At 48.4% G+C, this 23055-nt stretch overlaps 1 protein-coding gene across 1 annotated transcript in view; it reads left to right on the top strand.

Moving 5' to 3' along the window:
- Positions 1 to 1151: 1151 nt before the first annotated feature.
- Bco1 (beta-carotene oxygenase 1) overlaps positions 1152 to 23055 on the top strand; it is a 39752-nt gene continuing 17848 nt past the window's right edge. The window contains exons 1-7 of the mRNA XM_028875696.2: positions 1152 to 1367; positions 3076 to 3204; positions 10010 to 10139; positions 12330 to 12477; positions 14513 to 14660; positions 17546 to 17769; positions 21187 to 21444. Coding sequence (XP_028731529.1) covers positions 1259 to 1367; positions 3076 to 3204; positions 10010 to 10139; positions 12330 to 12477; positions 14513 to 14660; positions 17546 to 17769; positions 21187 to 21444 — 1146 coding nt within the window. The 5' untranslated portion in view covers positions 1152 to 1258. The remainder of the gene's footprint in view (positions 1368 to 3075; positions 3205 to 10009; positions 10140 to 12329; positions 12478 to 14512; positions 14661 to 17545; positions 17770 to 21186; positions 21445 to 23055) is intronic.

Here is a 23055-nt window from a genome sequence, read left to right on the forward strand (position 1 = left end):
GGGATTATAAACAGGCATAATATAATACATACTCAGGTAACATGAGTTCTGGGGATTGAACTCAAGGTCGGTCTCATGTTTGCAAGTCGAATACTTCACTGACCAATCCATCTCCCCAACCCCAAATCATCTTTATTTTAGAATTCTATTTCATTACATAAAACATAGAAATTGTACACATGTGAGGTGTCCCGTGATGCTTAGGAGATCTCTCCACGTGTCGTGCAGTGTGGAACCCAGCTTGATCCTAGCCTTCTGTTACTCTGAGGGCATCACTCTGAGCAGCAGGAATCAAGATTTCAATTCCCACCCAGTGCTCTGAAAAATTCAATGTAGGTTTTAGGCAATGGCATCATATCAGGGTATGTGAACGTCAGGGACACCCTAGAGCCAAAGACAGTCATGGCCTCTCCCTCTTGACAGCCCAAGTTGAATTGAAGGGTTTCAGCTGGGCTGGCTGTCCAGCAAGCCCCAAAGATCCTCCTGTCTCTGTTCCCCAGTGCTGGGATTTATGTGGGTGCTTCAGGGGAACTCAGGTGCTCATGCCTACACAACAAGCCATGTCCCCAGGCCCTGAAGTTGTTTGGTGTTTTAATTATTCTTTGGTTCTTGATAAAAAGCCTTTTCTTCCCTGTCTTTGTTTTTAAATGTGACACATTTTTTGTGCGCTTTTTCCAAAAAGAAAACCAATCAAGTGTCCATTCATATGATTTTTTAAGAGTGAGAAGTAACTAGGCCCTTGGTTAAACACACACACACACACACACACACACACACACACACACACACCTGCCACAATTGTGTTTGCAGAAGGTGAAGATGTCACCAACCCACACCATGCAGCAGTGTGATCAATGCATTTGATGGTCCCCTAGTTTGAAGAGCCTTGGCTGATCCTGATCATCTCCCTGCTTCAACCATAAACACATCCAGTTCTCAGGATGGGCTAGCTCAGGCAACCTAACTCAGCAGAGCGTACCGAATCCTCTCTGTCAACTTTAAGCAGAGCCTTCCTTGGTTAAGCTAAAAGTGAAAGCAGAGAGGAAGAGTTGGAAAAACACTAACAGGGTTAAAGATTAGCAGTAACACATGGCTTGGGAACTGACCTTTGACCAAACGTTGTATAAATTACCCAGCAGTTTCTGGCAGCAGGCAGAAACACTGACTTTCAGAGAAGAAGGAGGCAGAGAAGAGAGGGAGTGTGGAGGAACAGATGTAAAGGAACAGAGGGCAGGAAGACAGGAGCACACAGGGCATCATGTCCACTCCGGTAACATCCTCCTCACTGCCATCCTCCAGTTCCATGGAGATGATATTTGGCAGGAATAAGAAAGAACAGCTGGAGCCAGTGTCAGCCAGAGTGACAGGTGAGACTTCTGGGTTTAGATGGGCATCTTTTTTTTCTGTATTATAAGCTGCTTTTGGAAGCCTGGAAACCCATTTATGGGGACAAGATAAGCCAAGATCCCAAAACCATCTCTGTGGTAAACTGGGTGTGTTTGCACAGGGTAACTCAGTTTCCAGGGAGAAAGCCGTTCCTTCTCCATGTCTCCCAAAGGATACCGGGAATGCTCTGATAGCCACAGTGCAAGTGGGGAGACCCAAGGACAGCTTACAGGAGTGGGGGTCTTTCCACCATGTGGGTCCCAGAAATTGAAGCCGGGTGTCCGGCTTGGATGCAAGGGTCTTTACCTGCTATGACATTTTGTTGGCCCTCAGGTGGCGTTTTTTAATTGAGGAATTACCTTAGACGTTGATGGAAACCTTCCCAGCTTTTTTGTATATGTTCTGTGATTATCATGGTACTATTCAATGTATCTATGTTAAATTGTATACAACATTTAGGTGAATATTTAAATACAAAAGGCAGATTTAATGTATCATTATCTGAGTGTATTCCCCTCACGTTTTTAAGCTTTTATTATCTTAAATCGTGCGTATATGTCTGTATCTGTGTTCGGGTATGTAAATATGAGTAGAGGTATCTGGGAAAACCAGACCTGTTAGATGCCCTGGAGCTGGACTTACAGGTGGTTATGAGCTACAGTGGGTACCAGGAATCAAACTCGGGTCCTCTAGAGCTGGAAGGGCAGTGTGTGCTCCTAACCACTGCACCATCTTTCCAGATCCTCTCAAGTTTTCATAAGTCAGATGTCTTAGTCAGGGCTACTAATGCTGTGATGAAACACCATGACCAAACCAAGTTGGGAAGGAAAGGGTGTATTTGGCTTACACTTCCACATCACAGTTCGTCATCATCGGAGGAAGCAGACCAGGAACTCAAACAGGGCAGGAACCTGGAGGCAGGAGCTGATGCAGAAGCCATGGAGAGGCCGTGCAGCTTCCTGGCTTGCTCCCCATGGCTTGCTCTTCATGGACAGTGAAAGGAGAGAGCTGACCCCTGAAAGTTGTCCTCTGAACTCCACACACACTGAGGACAAAAGTCAGCCTTGGGTGTCATTCTCAAGATGCCATCCACTTCGTTTTTTTGAAACAAGATCTCTCCCTGGCCTGGAGCTTGCCCGTTTGGCTAGACTGGCTGAGGAGTCTCAGGGATCTACCGTCTCCACCTCCCCAGCCCTGGGGTCACAAGCATGTGCCATTACGCCTGGGTTTTTTATATGTGTTCTGGGAGCCAAGCTCAGCACCTCCTTCTTGGGTGATGAGTACTTTTGGAGCCATCCCCTAGATTCTAGAGTATTCTTCCATGCCTTAGTGAGGCAAATGTGCTTCCTCAAGACTGTAGGGCAGCATTGGGCTGCAGCACTGCCCCTAGCAAAGTGTGTTTGGAGCATCTATTCTTTCATCTCCTTAATGGACCGTGAGCAACTTCAGGCTTGGGATGGCATCTATTCTTCTTGGTCATCCTCAATGTCAGCAAACTACCAGCCCTATTGCACCATTTCTAGAAAGGACCGTGGAGTAAATGGACAGACAATGAGTAGTAATTAACTCTAGGCACTCAGTTTCTTCCCAAAGCCCCCCTCCCCTGCTTCCCCCTCTTTTGGAGTTTTTCAGTTTGGTCGTGGAATCTAAAGAGTTCATCTGGCAACTAAACCATTTATCTTTTAACAGGCACAATTCCAGCATGGCTGCAGGGGACCCTGCTTCGAAATGGACCTGGGATGCACACAGTTGGGGACAGCAAATATAACCATTGGTTTGATGGCCTGGCCCTTCTCCACAGCTTCTCCATCAGAGATGGTGAGACCCCAGCATGAGTTTGCTGTTGCCGTGGCAACAAACACAAGGCAGACTCCAGGGCCTGAAACAACAGGAGTTTATTCTCTTTCCTTGGAGGGAGGGGGTGTCAGAAGTCTGAAACTGATCACACTGGGGGTAACGTCAAAGTATTGGCAGGGTTTCTTTCCTTCTGGAAGCTCTGGGGAGAACCCATTGCCTTGCTTCGCAAGATTTCAGACGCTGCCTGTGCCCTTGGCTTGTGGCCCCATCCCTGTCTCATAGCATCCTGTATGTTTTTTCAACCTCTCTGTCTCTCTCTTTCTTCTCCTCCCCCTCTCCTCTCCTATCTTCCTCCTCCTTTTCTTCTTCCCACCCTCTCCTCCTCTTTTTTCCTCCACTTCTTGCTCTCTCTCACTCTCTCCACTCATCAGTACAACCTCGTTGACCATCCCCTCCCCCCCGCCCCCGTCTCCCTCTTTCAAGGACTCTATAACGCCACCATGCCCAGTCAGGTAACCCCAATGCTTTAACGGAGTAAGGCCCACCAAGTCCCTTCCACCACACTGGTTCTGCAGGGGCCCGGATGCAGGCTGATCTTGGGGAGAGCATCACCCAGCCTACTGCCAACACCTCTGGGAAGATGCCCAAGGATCTCTGTCATTTCCACTTAGGATCGAATCTGCCATGGGATAAGCAATGACAGGGAAGGTGACAGGCTGGGAACTCAGACATGCCTCTGATCCAAACAGGAGGAGGGCAGGCTGAGAAGAAGCCAGCTGAGCACAGTGCTTGCCCTAACCGTCATGTCCTGGGCCCCCTCCTATCAGGGCCTCCCACGTCTGCCACCCAACCCTCCAAGTGTCTTCAGATTGCCACCCAGGCCTCTCATCTCCTCTGAAGCCTTCAGTCACCATCCTGCCCCGCCCCCATTGTGTAACAGTGGAGGTGGAAACACGGGATGTCAGCGTCTGCGTCCCCCCAAACTCCCCCCCGCCCCGCATGTGCGGAGAAATTGGGGTTGGGGGGTAAAGAAGGAAATGCAGGTTGTTGTCCATTTTGTTTTGTGCATTTTATGGTGGAACTTTCATTCTGTAGATTTTTGTTCCTTTTATTTTAGTTCTCAGGTAGGCATGTATCAGATGTTGAACCTATCCTCATATCCCTCTATATGCTCTTTTTCCCCCTCTCTCTTACCCCACTTGTTCCCCTAGACAGTTTCACTTCTACATCCTCTCTCTCTCTCTCTCTCTCTCTCTCTCTCTCTCTCTCTCTTTCTCTCTCTCTCTCTCTCTCCATATATATATATAAATACATGCATAATTGTATCTATATATTGTATATATTATATATATACATATGTAATTTTATGTAACTATATCTAGGAGCCACAAATGAGAGAAAACATACAATATTTATCTCCCTGAGTCCGACTCAATTCTCTTATATAATAATCCCACCTCCAGCCATCTTCCTGAAAACGACCCAACTTCATTCTCTACAGTTGAAAGAAAATTGAATTGTATACACATACCGTGTTTTCTTTACCCAGTCTTCTGTTGTCGGACACCTAGGCAGGCTCCATAACAGCTATTGTGAAGGGAGGTGCAGTAAACATGGGTGTACAGTGTCCCCTGGATGTGTTGCCTTAGAGTCCTTTGGGTAAATACCAGGAGTGGTATAACGTCACATGGTAGATCTAGTTTTAGTTTAGTTTTGTGGGTTTTTTTTTTTTAAGATTTATCTTTAATTATGTGTATGCTACTGCATCTGTGTGTGGGTATGTGCATGTGAATGCAGTACCCAAGGAGTCCAGGAGAGGGTGGTGGATCACCTTGAGCTCAAGTTAGAGGTGGTTGGGAGCCACCCAACGTGGGTGCTGGGAAGTGAACTCAGGTCGTCTGTAAGAACAGAAAGCACTCTTAACTATGGATCCATCTCTCCAGTCCTTATTTTTGGTTTTTGAGAAACCACCAACCGACTTCTAAAGTGGTTGGACTAGTTTTCATTCCCACAGGAGTGGATCCTGGCCAGGACTCGATTTCACGACCGCCAAGCTCACCGGGGTGAGATGCAGTGTCAGTGTAGCTTTGAATTTTATTCCTCTGATGGTTAGTGAGGTTGGACATCTTTTCATATGATTACTGGCATTTTATGTTGGTATTTCATGCTTTGCAAACCACCTGATCATTTTATTAGCCCACTTATTTCTCTAAGGAAGTGTAGGGCACAATGGGCATGGCGGTGCACACCTTTAATCTCAGCACTTAGGAGACAGAAGCAGGAAAATCTCTGTGAGTTTGAGACCTGCCTGGTCTTACGGAGCAAGTTCCAGGACAGCCAGGGCTACATAGTGACACCTTGTCTCAAACAAAAAACCAAAAAAGGAAAGGAAGGAAGGGAGGGAGGGAGGGAGGGAGGGAGGGAGGGAGGGAGGGAGGAAGGAAGGAAGGAAGGAAGGAAGGAAGGAAGGAAGGAAGGAAGGAAGAAATAGAGAGGAGCTAGAAAGATGGCTCAGTAGTTAAGAGCACTTGTTACTCTGGTGAAAGACTGAGTTCAGTTCCCAGCACCCACGTGATGGTTCCAGCCATCCATAATACCTGTTCCAAAGGATTTGATGCCCTCTCATTATGGAAGCTGCATGAGTGTGTGTCACATACATACATGCCTACAAACACTCCCACACATAAATAAACATTTTAAAAAGTGAACAGGCAGACAAAAGGTCTGTGGTCTTCCCCAGAGACCAACAGAAGTTAATGCTTTAAAAAACAGCAAAGACCAAGCATGATGGTGCACACCATTAATCCCAATGCTTGGAGAGGCAGGGGCAGGCGGATCACTTTAAGTTCAAGGCCAGCCTGGTCTACAGAGTGAGACCCTGTCTCAAAAAAAAAATTAATTAAATTAAATTAAAAATAAAAATAAAATCCATCAAAGACTGGGTAAAAGAGAAGGAGCAGAGAAGAGGAAAGTTGGAGAAGGGTAGAGAATAGGTTCCTTTGTCTAAATCTAAAAGGACTTCAAAATAGAAAGTTTTGTTTAAAGTAGTGATGGTGAGTGATGCCAGGTCTCTGTCAGCAGAGAGACTGTTTCTAGGAGATAAAGTCATCCCACTAGGATTTGAATAATCGTATGCACATGCATGTGTGAGAGTGTGTGTGGTATGTGTACAGGGGTTTGTATTGTGTGCATGTGCATGTGATGTGTGTCAGGGTGTATGGGTACACACAAGTGTGTATAGTGTGTGTGCATACATGTATGTGTGGTGCATGTTGGGGGGTGTGGGAGTACACATGTATGTGTGATGTATGTTGGGGTGTATGTAGACACACAGTATTGTGGTGTGTTTCAGGATATGTGGTATACACAGTATGTGTGGTGTATATTGGAGTGTGTGAGTGCACACAAGTGTGTATGGTGCATTGTCAAAGTATGTGGGTATGTACACATGTGTGTGAGCACATGTTGCAGAATGTGTGTGTGTGTGTGTGTGTGTGTGGTTGTGTGTTGAAGTAGATGGGTGTACACAAGTGTGTGTGGTGTGTGTCAGAGTGTGTGGGTGCACATGTGTGTTTGGCTTATGATGTATATGTGGATACACACCCTCATGCCTACCTTAATCACAAAACTATCAGATTTGACCCAGTTCTTGAAGACACTAGGCAGAAGATTGCTGTTTACTCTGTCCCTTCAGATGGGATGCGGCTGCCGGGGGCTCAGGAGAGCAGGGTAGGCAGTCGCTGATATACTTTAATCTCACACTCGTTGTCCAGCGTCAGCCTTGAGCATTTCCAGAGCTACTTTCTCTCCCGGCCTCCAGTACTCTGGGATCCCACAGCTCCCTGTTTATAGGAAGTGGGTGGCCTGGCCCAAGAGTTTACATTTCAAGTGAAAAGAATTCACCTTTCAAGCCAAGCACTGGGGCCCAAAGGCCCTTAGCCAGTGCGTGTGGAGGGTGGCATCCAGAGAGAGTGACCAAAGAAGGACAGGCTGGCTCTAAAGTGGGTCTTGGTGCCGTGCGGCGCTTGGCTAGAGACCGACACCAGGCTCACCCTCCAGGCAAGCTTCCAGTTTTAAATATCAAGGGTTTTCCTTGACCATCCAGAATTTCAGCAGCCAACACACTTGTGTAAGTCACTTTTATCATTTCGATGAATACCTGACGGAAGAACTTACAGTGGAAGGAAGAATTCCTGTTGGACTCACAGTTCATCTTGGAAAGATTGGTGGCTGGAGAGAGAAGCACACCGCCATGCTGCTTCCACGGGCTCAAGACTCCAGCCCACAGGGTGCTCTTACCCACATTCAGAATGGCTCTTCCATCCTCAGTCAAGCCTCTCCGGAGACAGCCTCTAAGATCTGTCCAGAGGCGTGTCTCTGAATGATCCTGAAGTTGATGGTGAAGGTGAACACATGTATGCTGTGTACCCTGCAGCCAGATGCCTCACAGCATCTCATGGAAATGCTGACTCTGGGAGCTGGGAGAGGGCTACCTGAAGTCAGCCACAATCTCAGGACGGCTCGTGTTGCTAACATGGTCATCATTTCCCCTTAGGTGGAGAACGGACGTGGTTTTCATTGAAACGTATACTCAGTCCTTTGGAGAAAGATAAAAATATACGGGGGGGGGGAGCCATTGGTGCTGTTAGAAGTCATTTGAAGGATTATCAGGGAGAGGGCTTGTCGGTGTGTGGGTGTTAGGCCTCATATCCCCTTTCTTAACTGAGATATCACCTGTATGAGATGGTCCATTCATAAAACTCTACCCAGCTGCGCATATGGAGTGTATTTTTAGTAGAGTCAAACTGACTGTATGGCTGTGTTAAGACCCTGCCTAAGAGGGGCCATTTCTATGTTCATTACCAGTCTAGGAATCCATTGACTACGCACTAGTTGTATAACTTAAGACATTTAACCTCTCGACACGTCAGTTTTATTGGGTGAGAATGGACCTGTGGTTGCATTTGTACTTTATGTGCTAAGAAATTTTGCATTCAAAGTGTTATAACTTCTCTGATGTTGCTGTTGCTTGGCAACTAACAGAAATGTTAGTTTCTGTTTATTCAGGACATTTCTTTTTATATTGATTTATTTGTGTGTATGTGTGTGTCAACACAAGTGCATGCATGCACCAAGGACATGGTGGGGGGGCGCGGTCTGTTCTCTCCTTCCGCCATGTAGGTTCTGGGCATCAAACTTGGGTCATCAGATTTGCCAGCAGGTACTTTATGCACTGAGCCATTTCCCCCATCACCCCCTCCCCATCCTTTATTTTATTTTTATAACCCACTGAGTCTAAATCACAAGGCCCCTATGTGCATAGGTGTGGGGCCGTCCACTGGAGCCTGGGACACCTACAGGGATCACACCTCTACAGAGAACGGACTCCGCTTGCAGCTAACAACTGCCAGTAGCTCTTCAGCTGGGAGTGGGAGGGGGAGGGTTTGTGAGGTCACCTCTGCACATGTTGACTGGCTTGACATCATGCAGGCTAGCATAGCTGTGGAGTCTGTGAGTGCCCCAGGTCTACTGAGTCCAGAAGACCCTGTTTCAGCTCTGTCCTCCCCAGTTTCCAGCTCAAAAACTTTTTCTGCTGACCCTTCCTCAGTGTTCCCCGAGTCTTGAGGGTGGTGACTTGTCCTCAATGTTCCCCGAGTTTTGAGGGTGCTGACTCGTCCTCAATGTTCCCCGAGTTTTGAGGGTGCTGACTCGTCCTCAATGTTCCCCGAGTCTTGAGGGTGGTGACTCTTCCTCAATGTTCCCCAAGTCTTGAGGGGAAAGGGTGTAGTATAGCTGTCCCACTTACGGCTGAACAAGGAGACACTGCTTCTATGCAGGGAGCTAGTGTGGTTCTGGGTCCTGATGATGGGCCTGGGGGAGTTCTGACCCTCTGTGGATACACAGAACTGGGTGTTATGTCACTCCCCTACACCTGGATGCAACAGATACGAAATATTTCTCCAGGAGGCTGAGATTGCTGACACTGGCTTCTGAAGGTAGGTCCCCCAGCTGTGAATGAGGCCTCAGGGCTCAGCACAGCCTTCCCAACCAGTGCTCCAAATCTGTGTCTTTCCCACACAAACACCACCATGGTGGAAGGCATTGCCAATGGCTAGGCCATACTGGGCAAGGTGACTGTTCCTGAGCCTCAGTTCCCTCGTGTGGAAATGGGGTGTAAACAGGCACACTTACCATCTTCTTATGAGTCTCCAGTGATGCTCTAAGTGGTGTGGGTTGGAGATACAGCTCTTAGTAGAGTGCCCCCCTAGCATACACAGAGTCCTGGGTTTATTTCCAGCACCACATAAACATGGCCTAGCAGCATGGGCTTGTCATCCTAGCACTTGGGAGATAGAGGTAGGAGGATCAGGAGTTCAAGGTCATCCTTGGCTATAGTAAGTTCAAGGTCTGCCTGGGCTACATAAGACACCCCCACACAGCATGCACGCACCATAACACCGCCACATTTTTGTTTTGTTTTGTTTTTCAAGACAGGGTTTCTCTGTGCAGTTTTACGCCTTTCCTGGAACTCACTTGGTAGACCAGGCTGGCCTCGAACTCACAGAGATCCGCCTGCCTCTGCCTCCCGAGTGCTGGAACTAAAGGCATGCGCCACCACCGCTCGGCGACACCACCACATTTTTTAATGTAAATGAACTTACACTCCAAATTCTCTTTTTACTGTAGTTATGCACTCTCATGGAAGAGGCCTGTCTGGGTGACAAACCTCTTTCCGGCCCTCCAGGAAAGCTCCTAGAATGGCTGACACCAACTTCAAAGCCCCCGAAGGTGCCAGGCTGACCAGCGTCTGCTTCTTCCGTTTCAGGGGAAGTCTTCTACAGGAGCAAATACTTGCAGAGCGACACCTACTGCGCCAACATCGAGGCCAACAAAATCGTGGTGTCCGAGTTCGGAACGATGGCCTACCCAGACCCCTGCAAAAACATCTTCTCCAAGTAACGTCCCCTTCTGAGTCTCAGCAAATGTCATGCTTTTTTGATATCTTTGGTGGTCAAAACAGCCCATATTTTCTCCTCTAGTAGTTTTCTTCAGGGTAGATAAACTCCATGTGGCTGACCTGTGACCGTGGATGCTGTGTGATTCGTGATCATTGGAGGCCAAGGGCAGTTGACAAATTGTCAGATGTTCTCCTGCCCAGCTGGTAGGAGAGCGCTGGGACATTATCAATCAAAATTACAAATGTGTGTTCCCTTTGGTCTAGAGATACACTTGCTCGTGTCTGCAATGACAAATGGCCAAAGTTATTCCTGGCTGCGTCATTTGTTATGATACAAGCTGCAAACAACCCAAACGTCATTGCCAGAAGTCTGGTTGATCACATGACACTAAAAAGGCATACAAAAATGCCCCAGTCGGGCAGAGAAGAAGTGAGGCTGCTGGCCATGCTGTACAAAAACATTCTAAGAGGCATTAAGTTAAAAAGTTGTTTGTTTGTTTGTTTAAGTCAGGGCAGGGCTGAGGAGATGGCTAGTGGGTGAGAGCACTTGTTGAGAGAAAGCGTGAAGTCTTGACTTCAAATCCCCAGAACTGCTAAGTACAGTCACAAGCGTGCCTGTAACCCTAGCATAGTGTGAGAAGGAGACAGATAGATTGCAGGGATTTACAGAGTGCCAGCCGAACTCCAGCTCTAAAGAGAGACCTTGCCTCAAGAGAGTATGGTAGAAAGTGAGACGCAGGACACCTGATGTCTCCTCTGGCCCACTGTGCACACACATGGGTACATGCACCTGTACACACACATGTGCTGAACTGCACACATTTTTTTAAGCAAGGTTCATCAATGTGTTCTCTGTTCAGGGAGAAAAAAAGAACGAAGTCTAGGTGTCTTTTTGCTTCCACCGGGCATAAAGCCATCAGCTGTGGGAAGCTGACGAATGAGAGGGTGGGGAGATTTTTCTGGGACACACCTGAATCCATTTGGGTTATGAAGCAGATGCATGTGTTACACACTCAACGATTAAATCCTTGGCTAGAGTCAGACACACTTCAGACAGAGAGCTGTGGAAAGATTCGGGGTGGGCTGGCCAAAGATAGGAAGGCTGCTTCTGCTTTTCCAGGGCTGACATCATCCGTCCCTACCACAGGGCGAGTCGCCCTTGCAGACAGGCTGAGCTGGGGAGGTGTCAACAGAGAAAAGGGAGTGGGCTGGAAGGACTTCAAATCCACACCTGAGCGGGATCCCTGCAGTTACCTCCTCGGTCGCTAGGCGGAGCACCATTCAACACTTATGTTCAGTGTTACCAGTTGTACCGATAAACCGCCTTGGATTCTCTTTCTTCCTGTTTGCAATTTGGCAAAATGAACCATGAGTCTTAACTAACATGAGTTTGTTTTCTTTTTTGCCAAAACTAATTCCAGGGCTGAGGATGTAGCTCAGGTAGTAGAGTGTTTACACAAAGCCCTGGGTTCAATCCCAGCACAAGCTTAAACCAGATGTGATGGACCAATGCTCTATGTCTGGACAGAGTCTCTCACTGAAGACAGAGCTAGCTGAGCAGGCGAGTCCCTGAGAATCCTCTTGTCTCCCCCTCACACAGCTCTTGGGTTGCAGGCGTGTGTGTGACCATGCCTAGCCAAGCGGTGGCAGCAGGATGGTCAGAAGTTCAAGGACATCCTTGGGCACATAGCGAGTTTGAGGCTAGCCTGGGACAAATGAACCCTTGTTTCAAAAGAAAAACAATCAAAAACAAAAAACCACATGTAACTTCTTGACAAATTTGAGCTACTCAGTGAAAACTCAGGTTCTGCCAAAGCAGAGATTCACTGTTTTTGCTAGGTCTGGGGTGGGTATTATGGGTACGTGTCTGATATCTGTATGGCTGCTTAAAGTAGTTGGGAGCCCATCAGCTCCTGCTGGCTCAAGGTGAAGAACACCCTGCACTTTTGACACCCGGGAGGAGTGTCACGTGACCACATTGCCCCAGCACCTCACTTGCTGGTGAGTCCAGGTTGTGGAATGTGTGGGGAACCTGATACCTGAGTCCTCCAGATTCCTCGGGTGACCCCTTGAGACCCACAGTCTTTTCTCCATCGCTGAAGCAGAACGTGTTAAACGGTGAGAAGGCGGGTCGCAGAGAGCAGGGCTCCCCAGACACAGCCACTAACACAACCCCCTTTCTTCGCAGAGCTTTCTCCTACTTGTCCCACACCATCCCCGATTTCACGGACAACTGCCTGATCAATATCATGAAGTGCGGAGATGACTTCTATGCCACCACAGAGACCAACTACATCAGGAAAATCAACCCCCAGACTCTTGAGACCCTGGAGAAGGTATCACAGGCTTACAGTCAGCATCCATTTCGGACCCAGGAAAGGAAGCCCACTCCCCACCCCCAGGGGGAACACATGCATGATGGGGGTCCCAAAGATGATTCCACCTACTGACGCTCTAGCCATCTTATTGGATAAACTCTATGATGTCCACGCAGTGAAATCTCCTCAGGATGCCTTTCTCATGTGTCCCCATGGGGCTGGAGAGATGGCTCAGTGGTTAAAAGCATGTACTGCTCTTATAGATAATCTGAGTTCAGTTCTGAGCATCCAGGTTGGGTGGATTACAACCATTTGTAGCTCCAACTTGAGGGGAATTGGGTGCCCCCTTCTGGCCTGCATGGGTACTGCACTCATATGTATGCATATACACACATGCACACACACACACAATTTTAAAAATAAATCTTTAGAACATATCCCCATCCCTAAAAGTGGTGCAGACAAACTGGCTTAAAATAACAGAGACTTGCTGTGTTGCATTTATAGAGGCCACAATTCTAAATTCAAGCTGTCAGTAGGGCCAGGCTCTGACAGTTTGTAGAGGAGTATCCTTCCTGTGTTTCCCAGCTCAACTTATTTCCAATCCTCAATGTTCCTCAGCTCATAGACTCATCACTTTAGTCTCCATCTCCTGGGTCCCGTGGTATTATTCCCTTTGTGTCTGTGTGCTCCGATTTCCCATGTTCTATGAGCACACAAGTCATGAGGTCACAGCCTGCTCTCTTATGGTATGACATCATCTTGTGATTACACATTCAAATATGCTACTGCAAAGTGAGGTCCCATTCACGGCCCTTTGGGTTAGGAACTTCCTCCTGTCTGTTTGGAAGGCACTCAGAACCATAGTTCTTAGGACCCAGAGGTTCTACCCACAGTGACCTGCAGAGGGAGGTATTACTCAGAGAGCAAGGGCACCGGAGACAGGACCGCTTCCTGGGAAGCACTGGGCCAATGTTCTCGTGAAAATCAATATACCCTGTTTCAGTTTGCTCCAGTTGGTTCTTCAAAGCCACAATGTTGTCATAAGGCATTTGAACGATCTGCTAAATTGAACACTTTTCTTAGCTGGGAAATTACGTCCCGTTCCGTGTAAACTAGGTGGCAAGGGCCCAACTGAGGCATGCTGGGAAATACCCAAAGGGCCAGAGTCCTGCCTAATGCTTGGCTGGCTGCGTTATTCTGGAGAAGAAGGGCAAACAGCTAGTCCCTGGCCATCCTGTTGTTCTTTGTCTGTGGTCTGTTCTGAGCAGGGTTCATAGTTCAACTTGTTAGTAGAATTCATGATTTTTAGTAAATGGTTTTATAGCCTCTGTTTCCAGAGTAGCACCATGAGAGGCCTGGAGAGCTAGCTGCCTCTCTGCCTCTGTGGGCTCCAGCAGGGGTGAATTTAAATGACTTAATGGGATCAGCACAGAGCAGTGGCTGAAATGGGAAGATGAAAATCTACCTGCCCTGATCATTGTTTGGAGCCTTCTGTCATGAGGATTATGACCTGTCACTGTGCTGAGGATCCTGACAAGACCAGAATATGGGATGGGAACCACAGGCACTCACAGACACAGACACAGACACAGACACACGCACACGCACACGCGCACGCACGCACGCACGCACGCATGCACGCAAGCCTGCTCACTAGCTTCTCTCAACTGATTAGTTGCAGAAGCACCTCCTAATGCAAGGTCACATCAGGTCATGAGACTAGACATCTCTTTTTTTTTGTTTTGTTTTGTTTTATTTTTTCCAGACAGGGTTTCATCATGTAGCCTTGGCCATCCTAGAACTATCTCTGCAGACCAGACTGGCCTAGAACTCACAGAGATCTGCCTACCTTGAGTGCTGGAATTAAAGTTGTGTGCCACCACCACCACCACCTGGCTAAGACATCTCTTTCAAGGCAAATTATGCCTTTATTTTCAGTCAGGAGATATACAGGAGATCCACCTTTCTAGACCTAGGCTTAGTCAGGTGCTCATGGTATTCCATCTTCTCTTCTTCTGAAAATGGAGTAAGTGGCTATTGTATTTTACAGGTTGATTACCGGAAGTATGTGGCTGTAAACCTGGCAACCTCACACCCTCATTATGATGCAGCTGGAAATGTCCTTAACATGGGCACATCCATTGTGGACAAAGGACGGACAAAATATGTAATATTCAAGATCCCTGCCGCAGCACCAGGTAGGTGGCCCTGGAAGTCTAACAAATCAAAGACAATTGAGAGATCCTTTCTGATGAGTTCCGATTTGTGTTTGTGACACACTGCTCAGTGCAGAACTTTCCTTCACAGATTATTCAGATGACCTTAAATTCAGTTTTGTCATTCAGGCAAATTAAAAAATTCTTTTGGGAATAGCTCAGTTTCCTCCTTTAACATGAAAGAGACATTTCTGAGGTTATTTCGGATAAAGGAAATCCTGTCACTATTTTTAACCTCTTGGTTTTTAGGCTCCAATTCATGAGTTCATTATTTAATTTTCTACCTACTCGTCTATTCACCTATTTATCCATCCATCTACCCATTCATCTACTCACCTACCCACTCAATCACCCATCCATCCACCCATCTATCCAACCATTCGTTTATCCATCCATCTATTTATTTATCCACCCATTCATCTATCCATTCATCTACTCACCTGTCACTCAACCATCCATTTACCCATCTGTGCACCTACCAACTAAACCATCCATCCATCTTTCCATTTATCCACTTCTGTGTACTCAATCATCTACCTATCCATCCATCAATTTAGCATATTCTAACTTTTTCTCTAGGTATGAACTAGTCATTTTTCAAAGTCTCCTGACAAACTTTTATATGCCAAGATCATGCCACCCCCTCCAACCTGGAGCTAGGCTCCCAGGGCTTAGAGTTGGAGTGCTTAGCCCTGCTGGGATCCACTCCAGATCCACACCCTGTTCCCGGGGCCTTCTGGACCTCCTCCTCCTCCTCTTAGGGCCGGGTCCTGGAGCAAAGCCCAAGCCAGTGATTGCATGTTCCTGAGGGGGAAGAGGGTGAGGCTCCCAACCTATGTTTGTCTAGGACCCTCCTGGTTGCCGCACCCAGCCGATGAGGCCTTAAAGGGTGTTTGACCTGACCTTCTGGCCTAGGCGAGGAGTTTCTGTCTGTGACCCTGAAAGTCACTGCCTGCTCCCTACCCCTACAGTTTGTAGAAAACTATCAGGCTGTGCCAGAAGCTGGAAACACAGCACCCGAGCTCCCCCCCCCCCCAAGGTCAAAGGGTGGCATGAATATTATTAAGTGAAACTGAAGTTACTTGGGCTGGCAAAGGATGTGTGATCCAGTCCTGCATTCTAGAGTGTCAGCTGGGGTCTTCTGGGCATTTTTTATTTGTTACCTCATATGACAAGGGACCGTGAGGCTCAGCAGATTAGGTGACAGTGACATGGTGTGGGTCACATGGCTTACAGGAGCCCAGCCATCATGCCAGAGGCAGTCTCGACTTCCTGCTGGTGCAGGGGCATCCCTGCTCTGCATCCCAGAGCAGGGCCTTTCATCCGTGTTCTTCCTTGCTGGAGAAAACCAGCCCACAACCTCACAGCATCCCCTCCCACCGGCCAGCTGTTCACAGTGTGCACAGGTGGCCGCAGAGAGGTGGGGACATTGACAGGGATCTCATTATAAATCAGCCCCAGGACTGGGTGGGGAAGCCTTGTGCCCAAGGCTGATTCATGCTCACAAAGGACTCAAAAAACAGAACACACACACAGCAATGGCCTCAAGTGCCAGGAGAACTGACGTTGTGAACTGTGAACTTGTGAACTGCAGTTAGAACTGGCGGTGGGCATGGACCTTCCCACCCCTGCCCCATGCCTCGTTTTGTGTGTGTGTGTGTGTGTGTTGTTGTTGTTGTTGTTGTTGTTTTGTTTTGTTTTTTGCTTTTCTGGGTGTATTTCTCCCTAGTAACATAGAAAGTCAAGGCCATGACTTGGATCGTAGACCATTCACCTCATTTGCCCGTGTGTGAAGTGGGCATGGCACAGTTTTGCTTAAATGGCACAGTAGGTGTAAAAGTCCCTCACGGCTGGATGGAGGCACGGCCCTGTCAGGAGAACCTAGCCTTGCAAGTGTGAGGATTTGAGTTTGGTCCCCAGAGCCTGTGTAGAAAGCCAGATGTAGTGACACACACCAGTCGAGTCATCTTAGCACTGGAGAGGCAGAGATGGGTGAATTCCTAGGGCTCACTGGTCTAATGTGTGGGCTCCAGGTCCTAGTGAGAATCCCTGTCGGGGGAAAAAGCAGGGAGGACATGCCTCAGAAGGAATGACAGACAGCTCAGGTCGTCCTCTGGGCCTGTGCATGCGCGCACACACCTGCTTCCCCTCTGAGACACAGAGGAGCCTCACAATGGGTAGCTAGCTAGTCCTGTGCTGTGTGTTTTGTTATGGGTAGTGTTAGAACAATGGGTAGAAATCCCGTGGAACGCGTTGTGTGTGCTGGCTCCCCCCAAAACACAGGGGCTTAAGCCTGGGAAGTTCACGTGCCCTGGGAGACTTGGTAGACATGCAGCCTGGGGCCTGGCCCCAGGAACACATTAAACTCTGCATTTAATCACCATCCCAAGATTCACAGGTACGTTCAAACATGAGAAACATGGTTCCGCGGCAGGGCTCCGCAGCTTCTATTTCTGCCAAATGACCATCAGGAAACTATTTAAGGTCCTGAGGACCACCTCCCTGGTGTCAGTCACAGAGGCTCAGCTGGGCTACTGTCCCTGGAAGCAGAAACAGTCAGCCGGCACAGAAGGCAGTGGGTGTGGCCGTGTTCTGCGTAAGACTGTATTTGTAAAAGCAGCGGGAGGCTTAGTTTAGTTCCCCAGGCTGGAGTAGGGACCTTTGGATCCCCAGGGTCTCCCTGGGTGAGGTAGTGGTTTTTCAGGCTGGAGACCCAGAGTTCACTCTGGCAAGTGGGCTCTAGGGTGAGTCTCTCAAGTCCTGGTACCTGGTCTTGTGGGCTCTTCATCAAAGGTTCTCCTGAGGACACGGTTGGCATGTAGGTGATAGTGCTGTCCTGCTACGTTCTCAGGTTTGCTCTTCTCCAGGCACCAAGAAGAAAGGGAAGAGCCCCTTGAAGCACATGGAAGTATTCTGCTCCATCCCCACTCGCTCGCTCCTCTCCCCCAGCTACTACCACAGCTTTGGCGTCACAGAGAACTACGTGATCTTTCTGGAGCAGCCTTTTAAGTTGGATATCCTCAAGATGGCCACCGCGTATGTGCGGGGGGTGAGCTGGGCTTCCTGCATGTCCTTCCACGGGGAGGACAAGGTGAGACCTTCCTGTCTATCTACCCCATGCCAGGATCACTGAGGAGGAGGCCACCCTGAGGGATGCTGGCAGAACATTAGCTACCGTTTAGTGGCTCCGCGGGCAGCTGCCACCGTCTGGAGCGTTCTAGAGCTGGGATGGGTTCATTAAAGTGGTCCTGAGTGAGAACATCCCTACTCCTAAATGCAGACTGTCCTGGGAACAGGATGTGATCTTGGGCAAACAAACTTCCCCCCACCCCAAACCATCTCCACATGCACAGCCGCTCGCTATAGGACCAAGACCCTATCCATAGCTAGGGCCTGCCCAGCCTCTGTCATCCACTCAGCACCTCACCTCTGCTCTTTTCATACTATGTTGGCATAGTGAGTCGGGGTATCAGTGAGCGTAGATATCAGGATAACCCTGGGTTCCACAGATGTTGAGTGGAAACATCTCCTTCAGTGAGAGACACATGAGTGTTCCATGCATGCATGTGTACATACATGAGTGTGTGCATGTGTGTGCATGTATGAATGGATAAGTATATATATGTATATGTACTTATATATGTATTTATTTGCTGTTGCTACTCTTGACAAATGTCCGGTAATTCTCAGTGTTATCTGTTCAAATAATAAGTATAGAAAGCCGAATATAAAATCCCTTTCCTGGGCTAGAAATGTAGTTCAGCTGGTAGAGTGCTTGCCTGGTGTACATGAAGCCCTGGGTTCAATTCCCAGTACTGTATGAATTGGGCATGGTGGTGCATGCCTGTAATCCCAGCTCTCAGAGGAGGTGGAGACAAGAGGATTGGGAGTTTAGGGTCATCCTCAGCTACACAGCATGTTCAAGGCTAGCTTGGGCTACATGAGACCTTGTTTCAAAATTATATATATATATTTTTAAATCCCCTTCTCACCAGACCCCACCACCACCGTCCCTCCTCCTCCTCTCCCTTCCTGCTCCCCATCTGGAGAAAGTCACCCTTCTCCGTTGACTGTCCACACTGGAGTTTTCCAGACACTCACACCCACTTTCATTTACAGGTGCAAATGTGGCGGCTAGCCACCCCCTCTAAGGCCCATCCTCTGCCTCGTCAGGAGGAGAATGAGGTAGATAAGGTCCACTGCTGCTTAAACCTTCTAGCAGTTTCTCATATTTCTCAGAATAACATTCAAGGGCTCCATTCACCAGACCTCAGTCCCCTTCTACACCCTGCTAAGGGCCTCCGCGTCTTCTGTTTCTCCTGGAATAAGATGGCTTCCTCCCTCACTGGTCTAGCTCCCAAAGCCTTCTTTCCTGAGCCTATGGGCAGGAAATCCCACACGGGCTTTCCCTAGTTCCCACCACAACTGCATTTTTCTTGAGCATGCCCTTCATGTGTTACAGATGTTATGTTTCTTGTGGGTTCCACCTCACTCATCTACACAGTTCTTGAGAGGACTGGCTTTTTGTCTCTACGTCACTTTGTCTCTATGGTTCCCAAAGAAGTGCCAGGTACTCAGAAGGGTTTCTGTATTTGTAGCATGAATGAACAGGACAGAGAAGCCAGCTCAAGTTGAATACATACCCTACAGCATCTCCAGAGACACCAGAGCTCTCCTACTGCCAGGAGCTTGGAGACCTGTAAGCCTGAAATCTGTGGCTCTGGGGAGGCCCTGGGCTAGAGGGTCCCAGGCTCTCGAAGTCAGTTGAGAGTAAACACTTTTATTAAAAAAAAAAAAAGTGTCTGGCCTGGGGCTAGGGTCACAGGGAAGACCATGCCTAAACCAATCACCCCCATGCTCACCTGTCCCCATTGACACTCCCCACCCCTCATGATGTCAGAGCTCTCCTCGGGCCTCTGGGAGAGGGAAGAAAACAACCAGCCCAAATAAGCCACCTCCGCCTTCAGGAAGGAAGTGAAGCCAGACCTGCCAAAAGAGAACAGAGAGAGACAGACACAGAGAGAGACAGAGAGAGGGGGGAGGGAGGGAGAGAGAGAGAGACAGAGACAGAGAGAGAGAGACAGACACAGAGAGAGACAGAGAGAGGGGGGAGGGAGAGAGAGACAGAGACAGAGAAAGAGAGACAGAGACAGAGAGAGGGGGGAGGGAGGGAGGGAGAGAGAGAGAGACAGAGAGACAGAGAAACAGAGAGAGAGAGAAACAGAGAGAGACAGACACAGAGAGAGACAGAGAGAGGGGGAGGGAGGGAGAGACAGAGACAGAGACAGAGACAGAGAGAGACAGAGGGGGGTGTTGTATCAGACAACTGACCTGCAGAGCTAGCTAATTACCGCCCCCCCCCGGGGGGGGGGCGGTGATTCTAGCCTGGGGTACACAGCCAGGCCACGGGGGGCAGATGCAGCCCCCTAGCCAGACATGGGCCCTACTCCACTGCAGCCCTGAGGACAGGTCGGGTGGGTGTGACCAGCAGCCCTGGGAAGTGGGCTGTGCACTGCCCCGTGCCGTGCAGGAGAGGGGACCGAAGAGCGGAGTCTGAGGACTCTAGCCTCCGATGGAGTCGGCGCGTAGCAGGTCCGCCCTGCACCCCTACAGGTCCCACCAGCAGGATTATTCCCAGGGAGCGGCTCTGTCACTAGAACCACAGCAGTACACTCTTGGGACCCTCCCCAAAGGCTGCCCGGGGACCTTGGTGGTAGAGCTGCCCTCCTGTGGCCTGGATGTCACAGAAATGCCACAGGGTGGTTCCATTCACTGAAGGCTCTTACCTGCCAGTCAGTTTGGCAGGATTTTTTTGTTTTCTTTTGATTTTTACTTATTTAATTGTGTATGTGTGTTCCTGGGGGGGGGGGGGTGCGCGCGTGTGCGCACGCGCGCGCGCGCATGTCTGTGATACCTTAGGATGCCACCTACCTTGTTTTTTGAAACAGTGTCTCTTACTGGCCTGTGGCTTGCTAATTAAGCCAGAAAGCACCATGGATGGGGGATCTGGGTGTCTCTGCTCCAGCCCAAGCACTGGGATTCCAGGTGTGCACCACCACTCCTGGCTTTTACACGTGTGTGCTAGGGCTCACACTCACGTCCTCAGGCTTGCACAGCAAGCTCTTTATCACCTGAGCCATCTCCCCAGCCCCTTGTCTTCACTTTTATTAACCAACACTCATCATATAAAGTGATGGATTTATACCGATATTTTCACTCAACAGTATCCTGTACTTGGACTCTGTTCATCCCCTGCTCACTCTCTACTTTCATTCACATACACAAAATACATAAATGTGGAAAATAAAACTTCATCTATGTATGGACAGCTTGGCTGATTTCACAATTTAGCCATTGTGAATAGCACTTCCTGGCATTTGAGGTGGGTACAGGGCTCAGAATGGAGAAAGGGTTATCCACATAGCCACAAGTGAGGGCAGGCCTGGGTGTTGTGGCGTCACCGTATAACAGAGAGTGAGCTGACCAGTGGGAGGGTGTCTTCTTTCAGACTTACATTCACATCATCGACCAGAGGACCAGAAAGCCTGTGCCAACCAAGTTCTACACGGACCCCATGGTGGTCTTTCATCATGTCAACGCCTATGAGGAGGATGGCTGTGTCCTGTTTGACGTCATCGCCTATGAGGACAGTAGCCTCTATCAGCTCTTCTACCTGGCCAACCTGAACCAGAACTTCGAGGAGAATTGCAAGATGACCTCAATGCCCACCCTCAGGAGGTTTGCTGTGCCCCTCCATGTGGACAAGGTAGTGTGTTCTCTGTTTTCTGGACAGCCCTGAACCTGGGCGAAAATTTTCCTTGGCACTGAATTTCCAAATGAACTAACTGAGCTTTGTTTTTGTTGTTGTTGTTGTTTTGCTTTGCTTTGAAGTACAAAGGATGGAACCCAGGGCCTCACACATAACAGACAAATTCTTCTTGGGCAATATATCCCTGCCCCAGCCCTGAATTATTTGAAATTTTTTTTCATTGTTTTTCTAAAAGCAGCTATGTTCTGTAGAAACATTAGAAAATATAAGTAAGAAAAAAGGAAAGTCCTTTTCAACCTGGCTGGGAGTGGTAACATAGGCTGTGTTGCCAGCACTGGGGAGGTTGAGGTCAGCCTCGACTACATAGCCAGACCTTGTCTCAAACAAACGAATAATCCTCATTAAACCCACCATGCAAGATGGTCACTGTGGATGCGTTTGTGTCAACTCCAGTCTCTTTGGATACATATTACATATGTGTATAGATACATACACATGTGTATATGTATATTTTAATTGCATCTTTTTAACAGTTTTATTGAGAGATAATCCACACACTACAGACTTCATCCATTTATTCAATTCATCGCCCTTTGCTATAGTCAGAGTTGAGCATCCATCCCCATCCTCAGTTTTGAACATTTCCCACCCTTAGAGAAATCCCATACCCTTGACCCCTTGGCCACCATCTCCCAGAAACTCTCCCCTGACCCCAGGCAACCATGGATCTCCTCCCAGCCTTCAAGGCATCGCCTGTCCAAACACATTATGCTGGCAGACTGTGATGGCACCCGGCCAGGCTCTACTGGCTTCTCTCACTCAGCGGTGTTTTCTGCTTTGCCCCTATGGCAGTGTGTATCCACATGCCGTTTTCTCTCGTGGCCAAGTGTGTGCATGATGCCTTGCCTTCTGCCTTTTATATTAATTATACACTGGGGCACCTCTATGCTCTCATCTTAAATATTCAGCTAATGGTCCAGGGCAGGGATCCATCATTGCCAGCTTGCATGATTTCCCTGCTGATGAACTATCGTTCTTAACACGGTGCCTGACCCCCAGGACAGGAGTCCTCCTCAATCAGGGTGATGCTGTCACGGCTCTGAGCAGAAGGAAGCTTCTAGCCCCAGAACTCACTGACTTCATGATATAATTAATTTAAATGGAACCAAATTGAACTCAATTAAAATGTGGCGGCTCCCGTTTAACTAAAGGAGAGCTGTGTGCCAGGTGCTTGGCTGTGCGTTTTATCTCTTTGTTTATTTTACATCACTTAATGACCAAAACAATTTATGGGAAAGGTTGAAAGCCTTGATTTACAGTTGAAAAAACTGAGAATCAAAGAGATAAAGGAATGTGTCCCAGGCCACAGTGCAAGGTTAGAACCTGGACCAGTCCCTAAAGGTGTCTCTATAACTGTGAAGAGACAGGAATTTGGTTGTTCAGCCTGCAGGCCTTACACCTGGAGAGCAGTTCTCCACAACCCAGGGAGCTTTTTCCCACCCTCACCTCTGGGTTTCTGTAGTACAGGGATTCAGCCCAACTCCTGTTCATGGGGCAGAAGAGTCAGAGTTTGTCCCCAGGTTTGTGTGTCTCCAAATTCTGGCTCTT

This window comes from Peromyscus leucopus, chromosome 5, assembly GCF_004664715.2.
Source record: "Peromyscus leucopus breed LL Stock chromosome 5, UCI_PerLeu_2.1, whole genome shotgun sequence".
Taxonomy (NCBI): domain Eukaryota; kingdom Metazoa; phylum Chordata; class Mammalia; order Rodentia; family Cricetidae; genus Peromyscus; species Peromyscus leucopus.